This window comes from Myzus persicae, unplaced genomic scaffold, assembly GCF_001856785.1.
Source record: "Myzus persicae strain clone G006 unplaced genomic scaffold, MPER_G0061.0, whole genome shotgun sequence".
NCBI classification, from domain to species: domain Eukaryota; kingdom Metazoa; phylum Arthropoda; class Insecta; order Hemiptera; family Aphididae; genus Myzus; species Myzus persicae.
The window spans coordinates 344,402-370,326 of record NW_019101803.1 but is presented as its reverse complement, the minus strand read 5'-3'; the positions used below and the strand labels follow the sequence as shown (position 1 = coordinate 370,326).

Sequence of the window (25,925 nt, the reverse complement as noted above, 5' to 3'; positions counted from 1 at the left end):
ATAATTTTGCTGCTTTTCAAACTCAGCTTAATAATATTTAAACTCGCAGATAATTATTATAATTATTATATACGAGTATAAAACCGTATAGGTGCTACATATACTTATTATAATTTTTATAAATACTTCACAACCAATATGAATTTTTAGGACGATATTAAATTTAGTACAGTTTTTTACCACACCTATGTATATATTATATAACAATTTGTCATGTCCCCGTGCTCGTATATATAATATATTATTATATTAACTGCCGGACAGTTCAATTACCTCCACGACGGTCCCTCTGCAGCACTGCAGGTGTATATAGCACGACCGGATGATGAATATATATTTTTTAATTATACACTCCTGGCTGGTATTATTTCGAGTACGTGTGTTTTTTTGCACAGGTGTTTGTTTTGCGACGCAGTCCAAACAAATCAGAATTCGGTTCCTTGTTATTGTTTCGCTAAAACGAAATATCATAACTTCTCATTGGAGTTATGGACTTTTAACAATTTACTTATACTCTGTTTCTCTCTCCCCGCTGTCAGTACCGGACGACGCGCAACGACTGCTGTAATGCTGTGATACAATTGTCTCTCGAAAAATGTCGAAGAGCCGCTACTTGGATGTGATAACATGCCGTTTAATGATCATCGTCGCATTGATCGGAACGTACGACAACAACTGCAACTACTGCCGGGCGGATCAATCAGTGACTGTCACGAACTACCCACCGTACTTACATCAAGACCACTACTTCCGGTCGGACGGACTTCAGGGAGGCAGCAGCTTCGCAATCCAGGTCGCCGACGACGGAAACCGGACGGACGTGCAACGATTACTGGAGCGGACTTCGAACATAGTGTCCAAGTTCCTGCCGTTCGTCACTTCGGCCGATGTGCACACGCAATGCTACAAGCACACCGCCGCGTATCTCACTCAACTAGACGACTTTCAACTTTGGGCGACAAAAAGTAAGCCACAGCGCATTAAAAATTAACTAAGATCTAAAATTATTATAAATAATAAATGTATACATAGATATGACTATAATATCTTATTATACTATTTTTAGTATTGTTTACACAATGATAATAACAGATGGTATATTTAAGTCGACACGGTATAATACTGTAGGTACATTACAATTTCTATTTGTAATTTATATTATTATTGTAGAGGTCGAACGTCATTAAAAACTGGCATAATATATTATATAGAGAGGAAGGAGAGCAATAATAAAGTACCTATCTACCTCATATAAGGAGACCAACCTAATGGAGCCGCTTGCGATAGCTTAGTCCCCCCCTTCACCCCACCACAAAAAAAAATATTATTAACGATGTTCAACGAATTATCACTTTATAGCGTCCAAACGTTTAATATTGGATCGATTTGTCATGTTATTTTTAAACTATTTAAAGATTTAATTCTATTGAGTTTTAGTTTTTAAGTCAATAGTTATTATCTTTGTGGTTAGACTCGCCTCACCTCTGAAATAAAACATTTTAAATATTATTAAAGAGGTATACAAAAACAACTAAAAGCATATTATTGATTTTTTGCTGTTATAGAAAAAATGTTCGTTTAATGAATTAATAATTTAATAATTATATTATAATAAAATGTTAATTACATATAAATAAAAACTGCGTAAAAACCAAGCAAATTTAATCTCTTGTGATTTGCATGTCATAAGCATAATATCATAAATATTATTGTTTATTTTCAAAATGTTAAAAATATCAACAGCAACATACAACTATGAACTATACTCACTAAACACATGAAAGGCTGTGAGAAAAATGTTACAAATTCTACACTTTTCAAATATTAAAAAATACGAAGAAAAATTAAGATGTTTATTTAAAATTTGGAAATCAAAAAATAAATATAAAACAATTTACCTATCATAATAAAGTATTATTATATTATTATTCTTATGTCATAAAAGTAAAATTTAAAAATGATTGTTATTCTAGGACTATATTTATTAATCTCATAATTTTGTTGAAATTCATAAAATTAACAATGTCTTCTACAAAGATTTTCTATGGATAGTAGATATTTATTATGTCTTGAATTTCAACCTGCAAAATACAAATAACCAAAATTGTTTTCATTAAAACGAGCACAGTGGCACAACATACATTTTACCATTTACCTAACAGTTTTTGTGAAAGAATCTAAAATGCACTAAGTATATCAACTTACTTAGCAAACATATAGGATCACCAACTTTTTATCTTAGTCTTGTTCATATGCACTTTGCGCAATTGATAAGATGCATATAATTACCATTAATTGTGATGAACTAGTGCCTTATCGAAAACTTTCCAATATGAAACGACGTTGGTGATATTTATGCATTAAGCTCTATATTTTGATACTAGAAACACTTTTCATGTGGTATAACTTCTATTTACACGAGACCGTTTCCAGTTGTAAAAGACTAATGGTAGTTAAATAGAATAGAGACTCACGTCTCACAAGTTTGCATGTTATGAAATATGAGCTAATGAGCACCAGTGTTGAATATTATCAAGATACATGTTTCGAGAGAGATTATTTTATACATATTTATATATAATTTTCGGCGATTGAAGAATAAACACATGAATGTAATTACAATAATAATTTTAACTTATAGTTAATAAAAATAACAAAACATACCGGCGCCAACTGCAGGTTCCGCGACGGCAGTAATAAATGACTAATGAGTAATGACAATAATCGGCACCTATTATTATCTAACCTATTACGTTTACATTTATAATAATATTTTCCATTGCTGGTTCGTTCATTCTTGATAAACAATATAACAGTAATCGAAATATAAAAATATACTACTACAATTCTGCTTGATAAAATATACTTTTTATTTGCTAATTTCGTTGCTTAATGATTAGTTATCTGGGGGATTGAGATTTGGGGGGAAACATATTTGCACCACTGTAGTATGTACAGATTAGACTCATTGCTCAACTACATTCGGTTCAAGTGATTTCTGCGACCCCTAGTATTTACGTCCTGTCACGAGTTATATTACTTCACGATTAACAAACAACAATATTCCATTTACCAATGGACTCGTCACGTTTGGCCTGGTAATCTTAGGAACAGCTTCTTCGATCGTACTTCCGGTTATCTGTTCATCAGTAGTGAACCTATTGCAATATTTCAATTTGGCAACTTGTATGATATTTATCATAATGTAGAAAAAAAAATTAAGAGAGCGATAAGTAGAATAATTGGTCAAACGAAGTTGCAAACAACAAAAAGTATCAGTTGCGTTCACAGACAATGGAAGGGGAGTTAAGTTATAAAATCATGTATATCCAAATATTATTTTTATGTATCTACTAGCAGCTGACATGCACTTCGTTGTCCGTTTTATGATTCAAACTTTGTAACTAAACATGTTTGTATCGACCATCATCAATATCAAAATACTTATAGCAAAATACTTTATACTATAAAGCATCACTTTAAAATGTTAATTTTGGAAAATTTATTTTTGGCGTTCACTAATTTAGTGGTACTACGGTACCATAAAAATTTCAAGTCCCAAGCTACCATTGTTTAGGCTCTACTTTGATCAGTCAGTGAGTCAACAGGACACTTTCAATTATATTATATTATAGCCATCCCGCCCGGATTTGCCTGTGTCAAATAGGGAGCCCGCGAGACTCGCTTGTGATTATGCGAGCAGTATATTATCAGGTAGGCAATCCATCTTCGATGGACTGCGAACCCTTAAGGTGAGTACTTAAATGTATAATTTCTAACTCTTAAGTTTCAAAGTTATTCGAAGTTTGTAGTTTTTACTTAATCCAACTTAAGGCTCTTGGTTTATTTCCGAACGTGATTCAAACTATACTCGCTGAACTGACCTGGTAACTCTAAGACAATCTAAAATGTTCGTTGAAGTCAGTAGAGTGATTTTTGAGTTGGGCAACAAACATAGAGGTAGAATAATAATTGTATAAAAAAGCTCTCATATTAATTGTTTTAAGATATAACTTATTTATTCGAAACCATTATAAGAGTGACAATTTGATGCATGCTTTTACCTTATCTGCTGCCCGAGTACCTAACCGATGGAAATCTTTTATATAAAAAAATTCAAATTTCTATTAGTGCAGTTTGCAATTCTAACCTTATATCAATGACAACTATAAATAAACAAAAAAAATGTCCAATTTCCATCGTGAATCTTTAGCTATCATAACACTGGGCACAGATTGCTTATTTTAATAATAATTACCGTTGACATTTATTACACAAATTCCCACAAGCATCTAAAGCTATTGCATATACCTGCCACATAAATCTATTATAACTTGGTCAAAACATTTAAAAGTATTAGGAAGATTCAGGTAATCAGTAACTACTTAATATATAAGCCTATGTACCTTATAGTTAGATATTATAACATAGACAGACTGGACATGCTTCGCCGGAGGAATTTTCTTCTTCAAAAAAATCATGCATGATAACACTATTCGTATTATAATATTTGATTACTATATTACAATTTATACTATTAAAAATATATACTATACAGCTGATCCCGTGCACTTTGTTGTCCGTTAAAAATGCCATTTCTATATGAGACTTGGTGGTGATAATGCGAGTATTGAGCTATTTATTATGCCTATCTGCTGTGGGTTGCTTGATGAGTACTTCATATAAATAATATGTTTTATTTTGATTTTGATTGCGGGCAAGCCAATGAGCAGCTATAAGTGCAACTCAGCCACCTCGGTAGACAATGTGCGAAAATTCAATTGTATGCATGCTTATGCCTGATCTGCCCAATGAACCACTGAAGGCAACCAATAAACAAAAAAAATACCAATTTCTACTAAATATATTTGTATTTCTCCTATAACCAATAGCAACTATTTATAAACAAATATTTCCTTTGTAAATCTTAAAATTCCCGTTTGAACAACTCCCCGGGTCGGACCTATCGGGTCCAATTGTGAATCCAAACCATCCAGGGCGTCACTCAAACCCATACCAAAAAATTCATTCAAATCGGTCCAGCCGTTTAGTAGGAGTTCAGTGACATACACACGCACAGTCGAATTAAACGTTTAAAGAAGATAGTCATAAATAGCCGATATAGGCGTGTGTCCGTATATCTACGGGATATTGCAAAATATGGATATAGATTGTGGTGTTATACCTCCATAAAAATCACTATGGTAACATAATAATAAAACTGGCAGTCGTCGAATTTCAAAATATTATTTAATTTCACACGAGTAAAAAAACAGGCTCCAGGGGATGATATATCACCCTCATCACCCCAATAAACGCAATACCAGGCAGCAGGCCTACCTACCATAAATAGATTACAATCTGTTTGCTAAAATAATATTTCATTGCCTATATACGTGACAGAAGAATGCGTCATACACCGACATTGACTTTCTTTATATTAGGATCATGTTTGTTGTTTCTTTCTGCAAGGAAATAATACATTATAAGCTCATCTCATAAATAAATGAAACAATAAATAAAACCAAATTGTTTTATGTAATATAATAGTAAACGACTACAGTTTAATGCAAAAATATAATATTTGCATTAAAATAAAAACATAATAAGCTTTAGGTAATCTGTATATTAAACTGAATAATATTTGAATCTATTGTGTATAGGCACCAACTATATTAAACAAGTATACAACCGATAATCATGGAACTGAGTATCGCGTATTCACGAAACTCGACAGATATTTTTCATTGTGAAATAAAAAATTATAAAATACTTTAAATTATGAGGTGTGATTAGTAAACAAAAATAAATAAACAAAACGTAGTCATTATTTTCTTCACATTTCAATATTCCATTATACGATCAACTAAAAGTTTTGATGATTTTTAATTTGTATAATACTAGTTATACTATAATATACAGGTAATTATTTCATTAAATATATATTAATATGTTAAAACATTATGAGCAATTATGACAGATAAAATCAAAGAGATATTTTGAAGGGTTCGGCATCTCAATTTGTCTAACTATTGTTATAGGTGAATTTAATCAAAGTTTACTCAAAAACCATAAAAAACAATTTTACATGTATGCGTTTTGGTTATGTTATGTGTGGATATACAGAGAGAGAAAAAACAAATGGTGAGCTGACATCCACTAACACACGCCACCAAAATTATCACAGAATAACAAAGAATTGCACATGAATAATAATAATTTTACATTAAGTAATTTAATAATTTTTATAGATTAGTAAACGTTGTTAAGGTGTTATAACGGAGAAATTAAGTTTGTTAAACATGATTATTATTAGTGATAAGTGATAACGGCCAGTTAAACGAATTCTCTGAAGTTTATACAATTATCATAAAGTTGGAAACACAATGTACTGATGTAGACACCGTAGTATTACTATAGAAAGTATAAAAGAAATCAGTTTTTAAAAAAGGCCAGGGGTAGGTTAATCTGCCACTGGGCATATAACGCATACTTATGTGTGTGTGCCTATGCGACGTAACTATATTACATAACAAATTATTTTCAAATAATAAATACATAGTCTACATCGAAGACATTCCTACAATATTTAAACTAAATTATTGATCTGTATACCGTGTTTACTATTTGCTTTTAGTGTTTGACGCATCTGCTAAATTTATACCGACTGGTTGGTTTGACGGATCTACATACAATCTTGGGAACTTTGACGAATGCGTCGATGTCGAAGTATTTGAACGCGATGATTATATCCAAGGACAATACTGTCTAGTAGAAATCGAAATAAATCCCATAGCTCATTCCAAATTTAGATCACGTAAACACGTTTTTAATGAATCCTCGTGGGATACACTGCAGGCAAGTCGAGATATTAACACTGTATATTTTTTTTTTTTGACGAGAGAATAAACCCGTAGATTTTAAAAGAAAAAAACAATTACACATAAAACAACGAAATGAAAGTTTAACAAATTGATTCAGGTTTAATTGTGTGCTTACCTACAATAAATGATACAATTTTTTTCGTACAATAAACAGCAAACAAATTGTTATAACGCCCCTATCCCGTGCTTTTTTTCAGGAATTGGCATTCGACCCGAACAAAAGTATGCGGAACAGAATTTACATAGCGTACTGTGTACCACACACATGTAACAGCGGAGACGTGTCGAAACACATGGAAAGCATCCTGCGGGATATCCCTCAGAAAAAAATAACGACCAATGTTGGGACCGTCAAGTGTCAGAAGAATACTGCATTACCGTGGACCTGGGGAGATTATACATTTTTGTACGTGCTATTGATAAAATATTACATAAATAATATTGAGTTATCTATTCGACCCAAGCTCCCGCGATAGAACGAGTAGTTGCTGTAATGCTGTATAGAACATCTGACAGGAAGCGATTATTAAATGTGTAATTCTTTTTATATAATTTTACTATTTTAGGACACAAGACAGTAAGATAATAAGACAATTGGTGTAACACAAAATATTTGTCTCTCTTAAATTAGGTACCACTCATATACGTGTATAATTATTTTAGGTATTATAAAATTTATTATTATTATTTTTGTATTCAAAATAATAATACTATCTCTATTTTTTTATGCCAATTGCGAGTGGCGTTAAGTTTCCTCCGTTTGTACAAGGACAAATTTATCTATGTAGGAAATTAAACTTGTTCTATTAAATTTCCAATCAATTCAATTAGAATTGCGATAACATATTTGAATTTGTTGTGAAGAATTTAAGTCCACTTGACATCGATTTTCCGAATTTTTGAATTAATCTCAAGTTACACTAAAATACATTGGATAAATTGGAACATTCAAATTTAAAATATATAATTTATTGGTAAGCTTAAGGCAAGAGAAACGAAAATGTGGGAAAGTCCATTCCAAGTAAAATTCAAAACCAATTTAAATCTTTTTCGGGATCTCTATGCATCATTAGATAGACCTTTGCGATGGAAATATAAGACAAGTACGTCTATATTCCTATATTGCTTGTGTGATTGACATATTGTGGCGGAAAATCACTGTTTTCAATAAAGTCTCTAAGCGTTTAATTACCAAATTTTCACGGCTACAATAAATCAGCTGCTAGTCATCCACTCCGTTCTGCAAAACTGTGTACACGTAATATTATATTGTTATAATGGACTCTGCAAAAACAATAAATCACTGATAAATTAACTTGGCAATATATTATATATTTACTTTTCTTGTACGTCACTCATGACTTTTGAGAAATAAAAATTGTCTTAAAATATAAAAATATGCAAAGTCGTTAATTTCTGGACTTTATTAATCGTGTTAAAATAAATATTAAGAGCTATTAAGTTCGCACTAGCTTCACTTAATCTTTATTAACCATAAAACCAATTAAACGAAAAAAAACTCAGCGTCTCAACAATTAATAATGTCAAACAGGACAGTTGCGGCTGCGATTTTGTGCGCCTGGTATAGTGGTATTACAATAATTACACTACAGTTTTTTTTATTTATTTTGGGTCATTTTAAAACATTTAGATATCCTCTGATCGGTTGGTAAACCATACACAATCGTTTTCAGCTTGATATGCATTAACGTACGTGTCAATTTTGAATTTATTATTAACAAGCGTGAATAATGTTGTGTAGGGGATTATTCGTGAAAATCTAATATGGAACAGATATAATGACAAATTAATTTTGTATGTGGTGATAAAACAGTATGCCCATCTATTGAGAGGGATTAGTTGATGAATATAATATGATAGAAATACGAAAATATTTTACTTTAATTTTGAAAAAATTGTTTATTTGTTTAGGTCAATAATTGGATTCTCTTTAATTTCTATTGGCATGAGTACCTTCTATGACTTGTTTACTTCAATGTCTTCATTCGAGCATTTTCAGTTTTCGGGTAAGTCCCTGTAAAAAATGTTTGTATGTAGTATGTACCAAATATACGGAATTGTTATTTGTTAACCATATTACAGAAAAATCGAAAAAACATCTCATACTTCAGTCATTTTCACTATCGAAAAACGTTCGCAAGTTGCTTACCTTCCCGAAGACATCAGACAACCTAGAATGCATTCATGGACTAAAATTTATATCGATGTGTTTCATTATTGTTGGGCATCGCTTTATGTTTTCCTTAGGCTCGCCAATAATGAACACCAATTTTATAGAATACGTAAGTAAACTGTTCGTAATTACTAATTATCAAATAACTATAATATTTTATATTTTACATATTATATTACAGTTCTCATTACATATATTATTTATACAGACTATACATTTTAATAAATTTTGTTAATTGATAATGATTTGATATTTTATGATATATAACCTATAAAGTTCTCACAATGCAATAATGATACACTATTGTGTCATCTTCGAAATTTTAAAAAACTCTGCGGTCTCATGCTCGTCTTAAATACCTACAAATACAGTACAAACAGATATAGTTTTTTCGTCATTAGAATTAACTTATAAAATAATATATAAAAATTTAAATTATGGTGTTCTGATTTATTATCTATCGGCTTTCTTAAAAAAAGATAACAATAATAATGTACATGTTCAAAATTTCAAATGTTTCAATGTGCACAGGGCACTTCTCTAAAATTAAAAACTATACACGGCTGAATATTAATTTAATTTTCAAAACTGTATTTTCTCTATTTTAAAATCACAATAACAGAATATACCGAACAAATAATGAAATAAAGTCCATGTAGCTTTAAAAATAACAGCAATATTTGGAATAATATACACAATATTATACATTCCCCAAAATTAATAATTATTTGAACCACCGTACGGAGTACATAGGGATATACCTATTATCCTATGAATATAACCTCAGACCATCTATACTCCTACCACTAGGGGAATATGAAAAAAATATTATGTAAAACTAAAACATGATTTTTGAGTTTTGGTTTAGTTTTATAGCAAACTTGAAGCCATGATCATACTTAACGGACCCATACTAGTGGATACATTTTTCATAATAAGTGGCTTCCTTGCATGTTACTTACTATTGGAGCACATCCAAAAGAACCCAAAAGCTTTTCAAATACCACTTTTTTACATACACCGTTACGTAAGGTAGGTACTTAACAACAATAATTATCGATATAATAAGAAATTCACAGTGGAAAATGTTGATAACAAAGCAAAAATATTATTTACTTGATAGGTTGACACCAGTTTACGCGATAGTAATTGGATTTTACTGTACGATTTTTATAAGAATAGGATCAGGACCTCTGTGGAACGAGAAAGTGGGCTCGGAAGTGGAAAGGTGCCACGAGAGCTGGTGGACCAACATACTGTACATAAATAACTACATTGAACCTCAAAAATTGGTCAGTTAAAAAAAGTAAAATTGTAGTTGGTAGCACCGTTGATGAAGATTTAGAAATATTTTATGGGATGGGGGCTTGATTTTTTTTTTAAATTTAAATACCTTAGCAAAACATTCTCAAAACCCCACTTTTCTAAGGTTGAAAATAACTGGGTTCTGATTGATCTCGACTTTATTGAACATCTTTAATAATAAATGAGATATTTTTATTTCTTGGATGAGATGGGCCGATCAAAGATAAAACCATTAACTTCAAAAATATATCAAAATAGAATAATAATTTTAAATCAATAATACAACAAAAAATTCCAATATTACATACTCGTAATTCATTATTAGATAATAATATTTGTGGAATGTGGAAGTTGTTTATTCTGGTGGGTTGGGGAGTTATTTGAGTAGGGGCTTTGGGTACCGTATGGTACCGTATTGATTCAACTTAAAAAAAGGCAATTTATTAGATAAGCTGAATTGGTTCCCGTTTCTGTTAACTAATATTTATAAAAATAATTCAAATATTAAATTTTAAGCTATTATTAGCAAATAAAATCATACTTAAAAAACTGTATGGCGGACTACGTTAATAGTAATTTGCACGATAAAAATATTTGAAGAAAGTTTCATCAGAAAATTATCATCTTAACAATAATACATTTTAAATTCAGTTTATGAATTATTTTATTTAACTATTATTATTCCTTTTAAATTGGCAGCCCTAATAGTCTGTAAAAATGGGAATAGAAATGTAGATACTTGGTCATTTTACTGTGATAAACGGGAACCAACTATCGAACAGTTATGGGATATATCACAAATTTATACGAGATCCACTTCGGTCAAATGGGAACCAATTCAGCTACAGAGGGGTAATCCATTTCTCCCAATCTCCACCCGTACGTAATACCTAGGTATCTATATAATATTAACATTATAATTTTACTACGTTTATGTTTATTATTATTCATTATGTATAATAATATATTTACCTACGGTATGGAAAATTAATTTTTACCTCGTCCACCATGCAGTGTATGATACAGTCTTGGTACATCGCATGCGACACGCACTTGTTCTTGACAGCCCCGATCATCGTCAGTCTATTGTACCACAAACCGAAAATCGGGAACTCTGTGCTGGCACTCATATTGGCCGGGTCGATTTTCACTACTTTCTTCGTCACGTATTCGGGCAAACTGGACGCCTTCCTGTTAGTACACATCAAGACACTACGAAATCCCATCGACAACAAAACATTCCGCAGCCTCTATATACCGACGCACACGAGAGCCACTCCATACTACGTCGGCATGCTGACGGGCTTGGTACGGCACAAGATGAAAAACACTTCCTGCAAAATCAATAAAGTGCGTACTTACCTATTAATCGTAATGACGTATACCTACTATTCTGTTTGTAGGCACACGGACAACAGTAACAAACCGCTAGGGATAGTTGTCACTCGTCAGTCGTCTCTCATTCTCTTAAATGTCTCTCCGAATGCTACATTGGAAGGACGGAATGTATAACGAGGTGCATAACTACTAGGTGCCGTAACGAACTCGCAGAAACGATACTTTGTTTTATTTAAGAAATTGGCCCAGATCTTAATCAACCGAAAAATCTCCCTCTACAGAATTAATTACCTAATTTGCACATTATATAATATTTGTTTTGGCTCTGATGTAATCAGTTTGTTTGTAGGAACCTATTTGTTGTAAATCAAAAACCCACCCCCGTCGAAAACAAGTATGATTTCTTGAAAATTATTCATTATTAAAATATGATCTAGTTCATAAGCAAATAGGCATAATTAGAAGGCTTGGGTTTACTTAGCCACTCCTCAGTTTTATCCGTAGCCCCTCAGTTTTTAATGATATTATTTTAGTTTAAAATATCAATAAAATTATCAAGGCCTGTGCAGCTAAAATAATTCTGGATAAACCCATCTTAAAAATAATTCCCTATTGCGAATATGCATAAGCATGTAATTGAACCAAGATCATAGACTCATTAATTTTCTCTAACTTTTTTTGTTCAAATCCGTTTGTTAAAACAAGTATAAGTTCCATTTTTTCTATAAATAATTTATAACTTTCCCTTGATAAAATAATATTCTAGATAGTATGTTGTATTAGTAGAATAGTATGTACCAGCATACTATACAACTACAATTAATATCAATTAGGTACTCATAAAATAACTATTAAGAAATGAAAACCTCTTATGTCATAGATAATTATAATATTGTCCAGCCAGCCCCTGTTGGGGAAAGAAAAAACAGAAATCATAATAATAAACTAAATCATGTATTAAAATAGCTCCGTCTTGAGATTAATCTCATAACAAATAATTCTTATCACAAATAATACATATCGATGAAATTGTTAATCATTTTATTGCTGGTATTTCTTTTTCAACTTCTAATGTTAATTATTATACCTATAACTGACGGAACATGAATACCTTTGAAGCAAAATTCAAAATATATAGGACATAGATTAGGTGTATATAAAATATGAAAAACAATTATTAAAGTTAGTCGATGCAAACAAAACTTTCCGAGGTCATGGTGAAGTCAGCAGGTGGGCCCACGTCCGAATAACGTAATATTATACAAATAGGTTATAAGTAGCAGGTACCTATACAAAATGATTATTTTGTCACTAAAAAATAATTATTTGATTAAACTAGGCGTTTAAAAACAATTTTTTTTGAGTACAATATACATTGTTATAATTTATTACAACACAAAATTTTTGTTGAAAAAATAATATTATTTACTATTTTTTTTGTTAGGTTTACTTGTTTGTACACAAAACATAGGTTTTTAATTTTCAATTCCACAGCAGAATTTTTGTCTAAGCAACTTCGAACTAGTTATACAGTAGTTATATCTAGTTATAACTTATAACTTATAAGTATCAAAAGTTTTAAAAGTTTTGATGAACGGTGTTGAAGGTATTCCATTATTTTGCGGGATGCCCTTGCGCCACTCAAGAGTAGGTACATCACTCTTGTCATTTCACATTTAAACGTTTATAATTAGACTTTAAAGTACTAGGGTCTAGGAATATAATATTTTTTCAATAATGTTGATGTTTTCTAAAATATATTGAGAAAATGACTGACTGGTTAGTTGTAGCTAATAGCTATAAGAAAATTATTATGTACAATCAACCAAACCGTGGAGCTGAAATGTGTGCAAAATACGGAACATCATTACATCAAAGAATACTATTTTAAACAGTGGCAGATTAAAGTGAATAGTCAAAAAACAATAGGTACTTTTTAGACCTAAAAAAATGTTTTGTCATTTTTGTATTGACTAATAAATATTTTATTCTGTATAACCTAAATATAATACAATAATAGATTAAATGGTATTTAGAAGTTTTCTGCGTGGATCCCTTAGTTAGTGTCACAAGTGCATCCGGAATAAGGTATCACCCAATAGCGAGTTTCCTGAGTGTTTCCCAAAAAAGACCATATTTTTTTGAGTAACCCAAGTAGCTGCTTGGATGCACTAATCAATAGAATTCCTGTCACACTCTGGATACCCCTGTTGGCTGCTTATAGTATGTAATATATTATATATTTATGTATATCTTGCTAGTAAAACCTACGTAGGTATAACGTCGTTATCTACAAGACGGCAAGGCGAAATAATCGAAAAACAACCAAAATTTATCGACTAAATCTCTTTTACTGAGCACTATTCAATAATTATTCCGGTATCTCGTAATTATTATGCCCATTGACCTTACAATAAGAAGTACAACTGTAAACATATGTATTATATTATTATAACGTTTCCTCATCGGTGGTAAATGGTAGCAATGTTAATATTATTAAATGATTTGTTTGTATTGTTTATCAATCAGTACGTGGTATGGTCGAGTTGGATCGTTTCGATAGTCCTCATATTCGGTACGTTGTTCTCGGCCTGGTGGTTCTACAAGCCAAACTACAAGTACGACGCTTTCGTTGCCGCTCTGTACGGCGCACTGTACCGCATCACGTGGGCCGCGGGTGTTAGTTGGACAATCATCGCAGTATCCACCGGTAACGGAGGTAAAAACAATACCGGCCAACGATATTTACCCGGAAAAGTGCTTACCTATGGTCACTCTGGACATAGCCCATAGACCAGAGATGGCGAACCTATGACACGCGCACACTATTTTAGTGACACACACGAATGTGTAAAAGTTTGATAATAATTGAAGGGTTATCGAACTAGGCCTAGCTGACACGCAGGGAAAACAAAATCCGACCAACATTTTTATTTGGCACGCTGGTACAAAAGGTTCGCCATCCCTGCCATAGACTATCATAGCTGCGCCGTCCACGTTATTAATAATAATTATTAGTGTTCTAATGAGTTCGCATATTATGTACTATAGGTTTTATCGAACCCATCCTGTGCTGGAAACCGGTAATAACACTAAGCCGGTTGACGTACTGCGCATTCTTGTGCCACGGTGGACTGCAGTTGTATACAGTCGGCTCCATTCGGACACCGTTTCACGCGTCCGTCTATAACCTGGTAAATATTATTAATAAATAATTGATACCACCTCATTATTATTTTATTTTTAAACTCGTTTTTAAATTGCTATTGTTATCGTCATCGTAGGTGTGGTTGTCACTTGGAGACATTACACTAGCGTTCCTGGCAGCTTTCTGTTTGACATTACTCTACGAATCACCCATAATCGGTTTGGAAAAAATTTTCTTCAATCCAGGTTTATATGCAAACTGTTATAATTGACTTTGATAAAATAATACATTACCAAATTTGAGATGGGCGTATTTTAATTTTCAGGTAATAAATCATGTTATGTTAACGACATAAGGACTAAGATAAGCAATCTAAAAACAAAACCAGAAAAATTTCAACAAATCACAACTCCATAGTCCAGTTATAATAATATTTAAGATTTTAACTCGTGTCTGTACATCCTCAGTTCCTCCACGTTTTCATTTCATATTGTCTTATTGTACCAACTTTTGCTATATATTTTTTAACCATTCATAAAACTATGATTTAGTGTAAAAAATAGAATTAATACTATGCATATTATAAAATTAATATAATGTATATAATGTATAAATAAGTTTATTTGAATTGATAATTTTACTTAATTGTAAGAAATGTTTACCTACACTCATAAAATAAATACTTGTAATTAAATATACGCATAAATAATTAAGCACAGTTATAATAATGTTATGTGTGAGATAGGAGGTAAGAACACTTAGCTTGGAATTATACAATTAAAAAAAAAATATTGTGCAATATAAAAATCACTTGAATAGAAATATATTTTTTTTTATTAGTCCATAGTCCATACCTACTACATTTAATATTTTTTGAGAGACATTAATTTATACATTATCAAAGTATATGTAATATGTTTAATTATCCATATTATAAGTTTATCTCAGCAACAGAATTTTTTGTTAATCACATTCTAATTCCATCACATAAAAAAATTGTCACTTAAATGTGTAGTCAGCAAGGTTTAGCATGTTTAGTCTGAACAGTCAAAATTTATTTTACTAAATAATTTAAATGGGGAAAAATGTACATTAATGACCTAGATCAGAGGTATTCAAACTTCTTCATCTCACAGCTCAGTGTCTGCACAAAATGTTGATGGCTTCCAAATTATAAACGACAAAAATCAATGTTTATAATTTTATAATATGTACTTATGTAAATTATATTTTATATAATTTATTTGTCATATTATGATGTAATAAAAAAAATTATAAATAAGTTGGTTATGTAGAAAAAATTATAATTAAATATTTTGTTTAGTCTTAGTAAATATAAATCGATAAAAAAATTAATTAATATTACTTAAAACTAAATTTTTAATGATGGATGAGCTTGTTTATTTTTCATAATATGTTCAAATCATGGTTCAAGTTTAGAAATAGCTTTTGACCAATATTTTGTTTTAATTACATCTAACATAGAAAATGCGGTCATAAACACACCATTTTTAGTCACTAGTAATTTACTAATATGTAATAAATTAATAACTTTGGTATACATATGATAAAAAGCCTTAAAATAAGAAATATATATTGGTTTTCAATTATAAGACAAGGCTCTCTACGTCAATTCCTGCTGCGCACTGTTTGAATACCTCTGACCTAGACTATTTTTGGATAATGTTACTGGCACAGTGAAGAAGTTACTCCAATATTATGTATACTCAGATTTAAATAGGGGCATTATTATAACAATTATTTTTTTATCAATAACTTATTTTTACAATATTCTGATTCTAAAGAATAAATTAATACACACTCATTTTATAGAGCTGTTTTTATTAAACATCTACATTATATTATTGATTTACTTCATCACTTTCATACATTTTTTTCATTTAAACAGCTTTTATGTTGTCCTAAATGTAATAATGGACAATTATTTTTTTTTGTATAATATGCTATAGGAATTGTGTCATAAAAAGATAATTTGCATAATGGTTTTTGAAAATTCGAAAAATGATCCTCAAATTTACAGTTTAACTAATATTACAATCTGGTAAAGGAAATTACGGTGGCTATTTGAATGTATTCATAAAATGTTGCCTGAAATAGTGCAATTATTATAATATTAAATACTAAGTTTGTCATATTCTATTATTGTAATATGGTATTTTTGAAGTTGATAGTGACAAACCCTAGAATGGTGCAAAAATGTAAGAGAAATAACAACTCAGAATCTATAAACAGAATATTCTATTTCTTAAGCTCCTCATATTTTAGTAGAATATTAGGTTACCAAAACTTGACATAGGTAGTATCGAAAGAATGATCGATTAGAATTTTAGCGCAAAATTACTGATGTTATAGAACACATTACTCATACTGGCCAATGAATGTAAAGAACTAATTTAATAGACCTCATACAAAACTTACCTAATTTTAAATTTGTATAGTTCTTATAATTTTGATTTTATGAAAACTTTATTTCCCTTAGAGTTATATGAACAATATTTAAATTAATGCTGACTTCAACAAAATATATAATTACTACCTATTAATTTTATAACAAGAATATCATTTAGCAAATAATTGAACCTCAGTAAATTAAATTATGGATTTATTTATTTTATGATTGATCATTTGTTTTAGTTCATCACCAAAAATAATTATCATTCAGGGCATGATTTTATTACTTAAAATCTGAGATACACAAATTATTTCAAAATTTTAAAGGTTAAATTACTAGTTCTATTGTTGGAAGGTATGCAAGAAGATCTTAAATATAGTCAGGAAGCGTAAAGGAGGACCATAACTAAGTATGTATCAGGACTAACACACCAAGATATTCCACAGAACTCAAAAGAAATCAAATTATTTATCTAAGTGTATTGTATATTTTAAGTAAACCAAACTAATGGTAGGTACAATGAATAAAAATAACTTACAAAAGTCAACTTATTATAAAGCTATCAAATTTTATGTGATCTTTTGGAAATACCAAGCGATCTTGAGTAAAAAAAATTACAAATTAGATCATTAAAAAAAAATCATTAGGATTTCTGTAGAATACTAACAGAAATATTGAAGTTTTAAATTATAGGGAACAATAATAAATTGGGGCGTACTAAAGTTCATATTAAATGGAACCTGTATCATCGTTGTTTAAAATTTTTATCTTAGGAATGTGACGTACGACGTTGTCTTGGTGAGTAGCTCCTTGAACGTGACCGTGAAGGCGGTGCACGGCGTTTGGGAGATCGTGATCGTGATCTAAAATACATTTTAAATAGTTATATATCATAATAATAACACATACTATAGCCAATTCCATTTCTCGCCGGAGAATATTAATCATACTTACTTATTGCAGCTCCTATTAAAAATACTTATAAAAAACATGTCATAGGTAATTGTTTAAAAAACAAAACAAAAAACTAAATACCTTTTAACTTACAACTCTCAATTTTCAATGAAAGAATAAATAATACCATATGTTGTTTAGATGGAGAGTGTGAGTGGAGACGTTAAAACAGCCAAGAAAGCATACGAGTGCTTGTGAAGAGTTGATCGTAGGGTAGAGGCGTTGGAAGAATATTGTAGAATAGTGTAGAATAGGCTGTTTCCACCCGCATGATGTTAAATAACACGTTACGGTATTTCAATTCGGTAGAATTGATGGAGCGAAGTACGAAAATTGTTGGTCAAGTCATATTGTCAGTGTGAGATTTTTTTATAAGATGGGATGATAAATTTTTTTAGTATGGGCGAAAACCAATGATCCTTTTCCTGTAAATTATCCCAAAAATAAAAAAGATCCAATTAAAGCCCAATTAGAAAAAAACAAATAAACAAAAAAAATTATTTTCCTAAGAGAAGTGAACCTCATATTAAAAAACAAACTTACCAGAACAAGGTAGGACAAGGAAATAAACGAAAATTATATTTGCAAAAAATCAATGAGATAAAAAAAGGCAAATTCATTCAGCAAAAATACATTATTAATGATCAACAGAAATTCAAAATGTAATAAATTATTTTCTAGAAGAAAAAGTTAATTAATTAATGTTTTTTTTATATTTAAAAAATTATCTGGAAAGTATACTGAACCCACTGTTTAAACGAAACTCAAATTAAAACACAAATTCAAAGTTATTATTGCATTCAGAATTAATTAATAAAATGTTACCTCTCATTATACCTATCATTGTAGCGTGGAGGACCTCTGTTGTATCCACCACCTCCACCGCCGCCACCACCACCACCTCTGCGATCACCTCCTCCACCACCACCGCGACCATCGCGTCCACCACGAGGTCTATTGCTTGACATTTCAACACGCACGCGAACTCCACAGATACGGCTAAACAAATTGAACTTATTACTACAGGTATTTGAAATAGTTTTACATATATCATGTTAACTTACGTTCCATCAAGTCCCCTGACTGCATCTTCAGCATCTCTAGGATCTTCAAATTCAACAAAAGCAAAACCCGGTGGATTTCTAGCAATCCACGTATTTTTCAATGGACCATACTTGGTGAATGATGCTTCAATTTCATGTTTAGTACCATTTTGGCCCAAATTACCAATGTATACCTTGCATGATTGATCCCAATCACGATGAGACATGTTTGTTTAAGTCTTGACAACTAGAAAAACAAAAAAAAATTATTTAACCATAAACTTGTCAATAAATATTTAGAAGAAAAAATATTAAGTATGCACAAAAACCTACTTATAAATTTCAATAGTAAATAAATATGTAGATACATAAGAAGTATTTTTGATTGGGAAATTACAGATCTTAATTGAATATAAAAATCTCATTTAAAACAACACCTAAATTCAAAACTTGGCCATTGAGTATACACTTATTTATAATACCAACAATTGAACAATGTAAAAACCAGGACGTTGCACTCAAATCATTTATTCAGATTTCTAATACCAGATGTATGGTAAATAATTTTAAATAAACATTTGGATGTTATTGACTATTATCATAATACGAGTGTTAAGTAGTTCAGGAAAAACTTATATAAAAACTATGTACCTAATATTCAACCCATAAAATATTACTGATAAATTATACTAATTGATGAATGGATGAAACTAAGTGTTGGCAACAAAAAATATTTAATAATAAATACCTATCGTTGTAAGACTATTCGTCAATTTACCACAAAATAAACATACCCAGGTACATAGAAATATGGCATCACATGCAATTTGTGAAATAAAATTTTTTTCGGGTTTTAATTAATTTGGATATTTTGAAAAACAAAACATTAAAATTATATGGAGAGCTTAAGATTGTTTAAAAGAACGCCACACACGCACATGTTCTCTCTGTTTTACAAACACGTAACATACCAAATTTACACTCAGCAGTTCACGATTTATGCTGTTGGCTTAAAAATTAGAGTGGATTGACCTATTATGAAACTTGATGAAATATTATACACACATACCTCACTTAAACACTGAATTATAGTTAACCCCCAACAAAACACAGATAAAGTTCTTACCATCAAGTTTCATAATAGGCCAATCAATTCTAATTTTTAAGCGAACGACATAAAAGTAAATTTGGCATGTTACGCGTTTGTAAGATGGAGACAACACATGGTGTGACGTCCTCTTAAGGGGTATTGTGAATACCAGTTAATTAGGATATAGGTTCCTCTGAAAACACCATAATTATGGTACAACAATAACAACCCTACTTAATCACCGATAATATAGTAAAAATTTCCAATAACAATCCCATTTTTCATTTTTTATCACAATTCCATTTTAGTTAAAAAAATTAAATTTCAATTGCCTAACAAAAACTGAGATAAAACAAAACATTAACCTTGGAAAACGCTAAACATTAATAATATTTTAGGAATATTAGTTTCTTCTAATGATCTGAAAGGATAATAACAAATAAACATTATTTATAAATAAAACACTAAAATTGTCAACATGACTTATTAATAGGTTCATTATGCGACTAGCAAATAATAGCATTTTGTACTAACTTTATAAAAATGTTTACAAATGCTATTTTCCAAAATACATAATAGACACAACACAAACTTGATACCTAACATTTTACGTAATTAAATGTATAAGATTTTATGGTAGATGGGTTCCTATATATGTATATTTTTTACTTACTTCAAATTGAAAAAAACTCATTATCTAATAAAACATTCCAAATTTAGAAACAAAAATTGATTATATTCACATAGGTACTAATATTAGTACAAATAATATCAAATAAATAAAAACGCTAAGACAAAGAAAAAATAATTTTTTATATACTATAAACTTTTTCTCTACATTTGACAGACAGAGACAACACATGCATGAGAAGCTTCCTCTGAAGTGTTTATAAAATCAATAAGGTATTTTTTTGTTTAATTAAGTCTTTAAACTGATTTTACCTACCAAGTTGTTAACTAGTTATGAAGCTTCTTATAAAATGATACTTAGTCAGACACTTTTAATACCGCCCAAAGATCTTGATATTACAATTTATTATATGTAAATAGCATGCAAAAATGTTAAGACATTTGTTCTTAATTATATTAGGTACTGTTAAGTGATATTAGTAGATACTAAGTACCTACAGTAATTTTTTTCATTATATTATATGTTTAGCATGTCAATAAATACTACAAGTAGAAATATCATCAGGGGAATTTTACATATCATTTTCATTGAATATAAAAAAAATACCTATGAATCTAAGCACTTACAAACTCTTAAACTGAATAGAGTATAGGGAGGTTGATGCAAATCAATTACAACGGGCAAAACATAATTAACAGAATAGAGAGGAAAAAATTATGCCTCTCCTCAATTGCATTAACAGGGCAGGCAGAATAGCAATCTTCGCGCGGCGAGAAATGTTTAAGATTTAAACCCTCAGACATGGAAAATCTGTAGGATTACGACAACACAACAGAAAAAATATCAGTAAAATATCTACATATTTATACATGATTAGTAAATAGAAAACAAAAACCCGCTTCCTGAAGAAGTCATGAAATCGGGGGAAAAAAATGTCCGCCCCGCAAAGGAAGATCAAGCGGCGGCGGCGGCGCCGACTCGTTCATCCCTTTGTCGATTATGCGACCAACCTACCGGCAACGATTCTCGGTAAAATAGAGTTGTAAATACAGTTATTTATTATTAATATAATTAATTGTCGCTTTTGCATACGATGTTGACGATATATACTCACGTTTCGAAATTATATTTTGGTGAATCGTGTGGGCGGCGTACACTTGCTTGTATCTCAGCTGCTGCGACAAGAATGTGAAAACTTAAAAATTTTAAAACCGGTAGTTGTTCGTTACGTGACTAAATGTAAACCCGATGCGATATCGTCGTCAACGAGGTCTACGTAGACTACGAGGGGGGAAAGAAAACAAAAAGAACAACTAATAACGATAAATGACAAAACGCTCACACAGCGGCCGAGTCATCAGCAGCCAGTGGAGTAGAAGTAGAGTCGTGGAGGACCCCGTTCGCAGTGGTCGGCGGCGCTGAAATAGCGAAATGGTGGAAGACGACGATAATATGTAAACAAAATGGATGACGGACCCGGACGCGATGGTGCGACGTTGCCGATGTCAATGTCGCACGGTATGGAAGCAAAACGACCGGCTTGCCCAGCAACGTCGCGTGAAACATTTCAAAATAATAACAACAACTACCTGTTTAGTTGTTTATAATACTTTTTTATCAAAGGCCCTGGTTCCGGAATTCCAGATTCGTGTTTTACATGCGTTCGCATTAAAACAATAGAATAAATGATAGATATATTATGTAGTGTTATATAATATTATTACTATAAGTATTTACTTTGTAGTGTCCTACCACAACCACAAAATAGAATATAGATTACGATTTACATTTTACGATACAAGAATATACGATTCGAATGATGTGATTTATAAACCGTGTTTATTACATTAAACTGAAAGAGTCATGAGAATATAGTGATACAGTCGTTCTACCTCTTGAGTCATGCTATTAGAGAACATAAGACATAAACATAACGTGAAATATTATAATATAATAAGGTAATATTTGTGTATCATGTGTGGTGGTGTAATTTACATAGAAAAGTTATAAAAAATGTTAATAGTATGTACCTACTGTATAAGTACTTTGAACAGATTCCTAATGAATTACCATATTATCAATAAACAGAATGCAGATAAATTACTGAACTCAATACCTCTAAATATATACAGCCAGTCAGATTTTGTGTGCACAGTACTCTGGACGATAACTAATCAGTAGTCATGACTTCCCATCTATTCAAGCCGTTTAGTAGTATACCTGAACCAAAAAGATGGCCTCTACTGGGACACACGCATTTGTTCATCCCAAAAATTGGTAGGCATTATTTATATCGTTTTATTCGCTTTCTTATTTGTTGGATTCTGGATTACTTCAAATTTTTTTTATAAAAAAGGTCCTTATGACTCTCGACGTCTCACAGAAGCGATGGGTGACATAGAACGTATGTTGGGCCCAGTGTTTAAACTGATGTTGGGTGGCACTTCAATGGTCGTTGTTACAAGAGTGGAAGACGCCAAAACAATGTTTGCCCATGAAGGCAAGCACCCAGCAAGACCCATATTTCCAGCTTTAAACTTACTCAGAAAAAAACCATTTGGCACCGGAGGATTAGTATCTGAGTAAGAATAATTAACTACATATATAACATTATAAAGAATTTAAAATAAATATTTTATATTTTTTAAATAACCAACTGTTACTGAAACTTTTGCTTATGGGATGTCAATATTTGGGTTTAATTTTGTTTTCTGTTACTTTTTTTCGCAATCTTTATTTTTCAATTCAACCACATTTGTGAAATAAATAGTTAATTTTTCAGAACTGTACGACTTATAAGTTGTATCAATTTATCATGATATGGGTAAATCATATTAAATATCAACACATTTAATTTTAAAAAATGTGTGTCCAACTCTAATATTTAACTTATAAGTGCATAAAAGATTTGAAAAGTGTATGATAAAAAAAAATATGTGTTTTTACCTACCTTATACTTTTGGTTTCAGTTATAAATTTACTTCACAGTACAGTTCCTACCTAGTTAGAGTTCAAGGTGAATTACAAAAATGTAAACAATTATTATATACTCTGAGATTTTTTGTTTTGTGTATAAGAGATAGTGTTTAATTACAATACCATTTTAAATCATAGACACACAATAAAAATACATACTGATAGAATAATATTAAATATTGTGACTTAAGTGCTGTTGAGAAATTTTAAATTGCTATTAATTCAATGTCCATAGATTTATCTGTTTTCTTAATTGTTTCTTAACAATGTTATTCGTTGTTAGATTGACAATTAATTGAAATAAATATCTGATTGCAGAAATGGTGTCGAATGGTATAGACTGAGGAGAGCTATTGCTCCGTTAATGTCAAAAAATATTTATGAAAGTTACATACCTCGGCATAAAGAAGCAGCCGTGGATTTCATTGACTATATAAAATTGAACAGAAATAAAGACAAATGTTTGAAGGATATATTTTACCACTTAACTAAATTTGCTGTTGAGGGTAATTAATAGCTACATTTTGATTGCGTTAGCATCATTATGATTACTTTTAAGTTTTAATAAATTATTTTTCTTCCATCCAGCAATTTCTATAGTCTCGCCCGGCTTAAGAATAAAATGCTTAAACACGACCATGTCAGAATGTTTTGTAGAAGCAGGAAATAAATTCATGGATGGATTGTACAACACCCTCCAGGAACCGCCTATTTGGAAATTTTATAAGACAAATGCCTATAGAAATCTAGAAAGCTCACATTCCACATGTAAAAAGTAATTTAATACTATATATCACATCCAAAAGTAGTTTATATTATTCGAAATTTTCAGTTTTGTTGACGAATACCTGAAACAGACTCATGAACACAATGCTCTAGTTAATGCCATAAATACAAATTCGAATTTATCAAATACTGATAGAAATTTACTTGTGCTAGAAATATTTTTTGGCGGTATTGATGCTGTCAGTATTTATTTGTTTTTGTAACTTTAACATGAAAATAATATTATTTAATTTCTAATATAGACAGCTACTACATTGGCAATGACATTGTATTATATTTCTCAAGACAAAAAAGTACAGAAAGCTTGTCAGGAGGATGTCTTACAAGGAACAAATGCATATCTAAAGGCTTGCATAAAAGAAACACTTAGACTGTCCCCTACTGCAGGTGCAAATGCCAGATATCTTCCAAAAACCACTGTCATTGGTGGCTACGAAATTCCAGAAAATGTAAATGCAAAGTGATATTATTTTAAATATAGTACAGTCATAGTTTACACTTAAAATTCTTAAATGTTAGACATTGGTTATGGCGTTCAATTCCTTAACATCAACAAAAGAAAAATACTTTAAAGCTCCATTAGAGTATCAGCCCAGTCGATGGTTAAGAAATTCTAACATCCAAAAGTTTGATCCGTATGCTTCGTTACCTTTTGGACATGGGCCTAGAATGTGTCCAGGCAGACATGTCGCCATGCAAGAAATGACAATACTCCTATCTGAAGTAAAATACAAATACTAGTCATCAAATGAAATATTAAGCAATATTACATATTATTTTCAGTTAATTAAGAATTTTCAAATCAGTATGCCAACTGAACAAGCAAAAAATATTGGTATGATTTATCGCATGAACAGAATACCAGACAGTCGCATAGATTTAATATTCAACAATAGATAAACACATTCATTTCGGAAAACATTATTTATTTTTTTTTTTTTTATATATTTTCTCTAAACAATCTTCAACTTTTGTGAAATAAAAATGTATCACTAAATATATATAAAGCACGTGCTACTAAATGGTATAATATATCTTTATCTTATATACAAATATAATTACATAATGTATATCTATATTTTATGATATTATATAATGAAAATAAGAGATTTTTTGTTTTTAATGTTATACAGACAACATTATGTACAAAAATATACAATATC

The 25,925-nt window shown here is 30.7% G+C and overlaps 3 protein-coding genes across 11 annotated transcripts; 2 read left to right on the top strand and 1 right to left on the bottom strand.

Annotated features, from left to right (window-relative positions):
* Positions 1 to 282: 282 nt before the first annotated feature.
* Positions 283 to 16,147, top strand: LOC111030469 (nose resistant to fluoxetine protein 6-like). Its single transcript, XM_022309982.1, has 12 exons — positions 283 to 965; positions 6,638 to 6,858; positions 7,082 to 7,290; positions 8,817 to 8,911; positions 8,988 to 9,187; positions 9,947 to 10,110; positions 10,202 to 10,370; positions 11,398 to 11,733; positions 14,251 to 14,440; positions 14,773 to 14,915; positions 15,006 to 15,114; positions 15,195 to 16,147. The coding sequence occupies exons 1-12, from the start codon at positions 596 to 598 to the stop codon at positions 15,284 to 15,286; spliced, it is 2,298 nt and encodes a 765-aa protein (XP_022165674.1). The 5' UTR covers positions 283 to 595; the 3' UTR covers positions 15,287 to 16,147.
* Positions 16,148 to 17,746: 1,599 nt separating this feature from the next.
* On the bottom strand, positions 17,747 to 22,444 carry LOC111030462 (RNA-binding protein 1-like). 5 transcript variants are annotated; one of them, XR_002604115.1, is made up of 5 exons: positions 22,115 to 22,444; positions 19,301 to 19,526; positions 19,062 to 19,235; positions 18,318 to 18,661; positions 17,747 to 18,145 (listed from the first exon to the last, which is right to left on the bottom strand). XR_002604115.1 is itself a non-coding variant. In XM_022309971.1 (4 exons), exons 2-4 carry the CDS (start codon positions 19,504 to 19,506, stop codon positions 18,631 to 18,633), a joined length of 411 nt encoding a protein of 136 aa, XP_022165663.1. In that variant the 5' UTR covers positions 19,507 to 19,526; positions 22,115 to 22,444; the 3' UTR covers positions 17,747 to 18,630. The 5 variants fall into 5 exon arrangements, 4 of the variants coding, with proteins under 4 accessions (XP_022165663.1, XP_022165661.1, XP_022165665.1 ...); XM_022309971.1 differs by having other exon boundaries at positions 17,747 to 18,661; XM_022309969.1 differs by lacking the exon at positions 18,318 to 18,661.
* Positions 22,445 to 22,551: 107 nt separating this feature from the next.
* On the top strand, positions 22,552 to 25,758 carry LOC111030460 (probable cytochrome P450 49a1). 5 transcript variants are annotated; one of them, XM_022309966.1, is made up of 9 exons: positions 22,552 to 22,958; positions 23,089 to 23,277; positions 23,357 to 23,582; positions 24,295 to 24,482; positions 24,565 to 24,751; positions 24,809 to 24,941; positions 25,005 to 25,211; positions 25,282 to 25,485; positions 25,546 to 25,758. In XM_022309966.1, exons 2-9 carry the CDS (start codon positions 23,184 to 23,186, stop codon positions 25,660 to 25,662), a joined length of 1,356 nt encoding a protein of 451 aa, XP_022165658.1. In that variant the 5' UTR covers positions 22,552 to 22,958; positions 23,089 to 23,183; the 3' UTR covers positions 25,663 to 25,758. The 5 variants fall into 5 exon arrangements, with proteins under 5 accessions (XP_022165658.1, XP_022165657.1, XP_022165659.1 ...); XM_022309965.1 differs by having other exon boundaries at positions 23,055 to 23,277; XM_022309967.1 differs by having other exon boundaries at positions 23,043 to 23,277.
* The last annotated feature ends 167 nt before the right edge of the window (positions 25,759 to 25,925 follow it).

Coding starts and splice junctions, on each gene's coding strand:
- LOC111030462 (XM_022309969.1), bottom strand. CDS start 19,506: ATGTCTCATCGTGATTGGGATCAATCATGCAAGGTATACATTGGTAAT. Junction 19,236..19,300: donor GTCAGGGGACTTGATGGAAC/GTAAGTTAACAT, acceptor CAATTTGTTTAG/CCGTATCTGTGGAGTTCGCG. Junction 18,146..19,061: donor AATGATAGGTATAATGAGAG/GTAACATTTTAT, acceptor AATGTATTTTAG/ATCACGATCACGATCTCCCA.
- LOC111030469 (XM_022309982.1), top strand. CDS start 596: ATGTCGAAGAGCCGCTACTTGGATGTGATAACATGCCGTTTAATGATC. Junction 7,291..8,816: donor TGGGGAGATTATACATTTTT/GTACGTGCTATT, acceptor TTATTTGTTTAG/GTCAATAATTGGATTCTCTT. Junction 10,371..11,397: donor ACATTGAACCTCAAAAATTG/GTCAGTTAAAAA, acceptor TCCACCATGCAG/TGTATGATACAGTCTTGGTA.
- LOC111030460 (XM_022309966.1), top strand. CDS start 23,184: ATGACTTCCCATCTATTCAAGCCGTTTAGTAGTATACCTGAACCAAAA. Junction 23,583..24,294: donor ACCGGAGGATTAGTATCTGA/GTAAGAATAATT, acceptor ATCTGATTGCAG/AAATGGTGTCGAATGGTATA. Junction 24,752..24,808: donor TCACATTCCACATGTAAAAA/GTAATTTAATAC, acceptor CGAAATTTTCAG/TTTTGTTGACGAATACCTGA.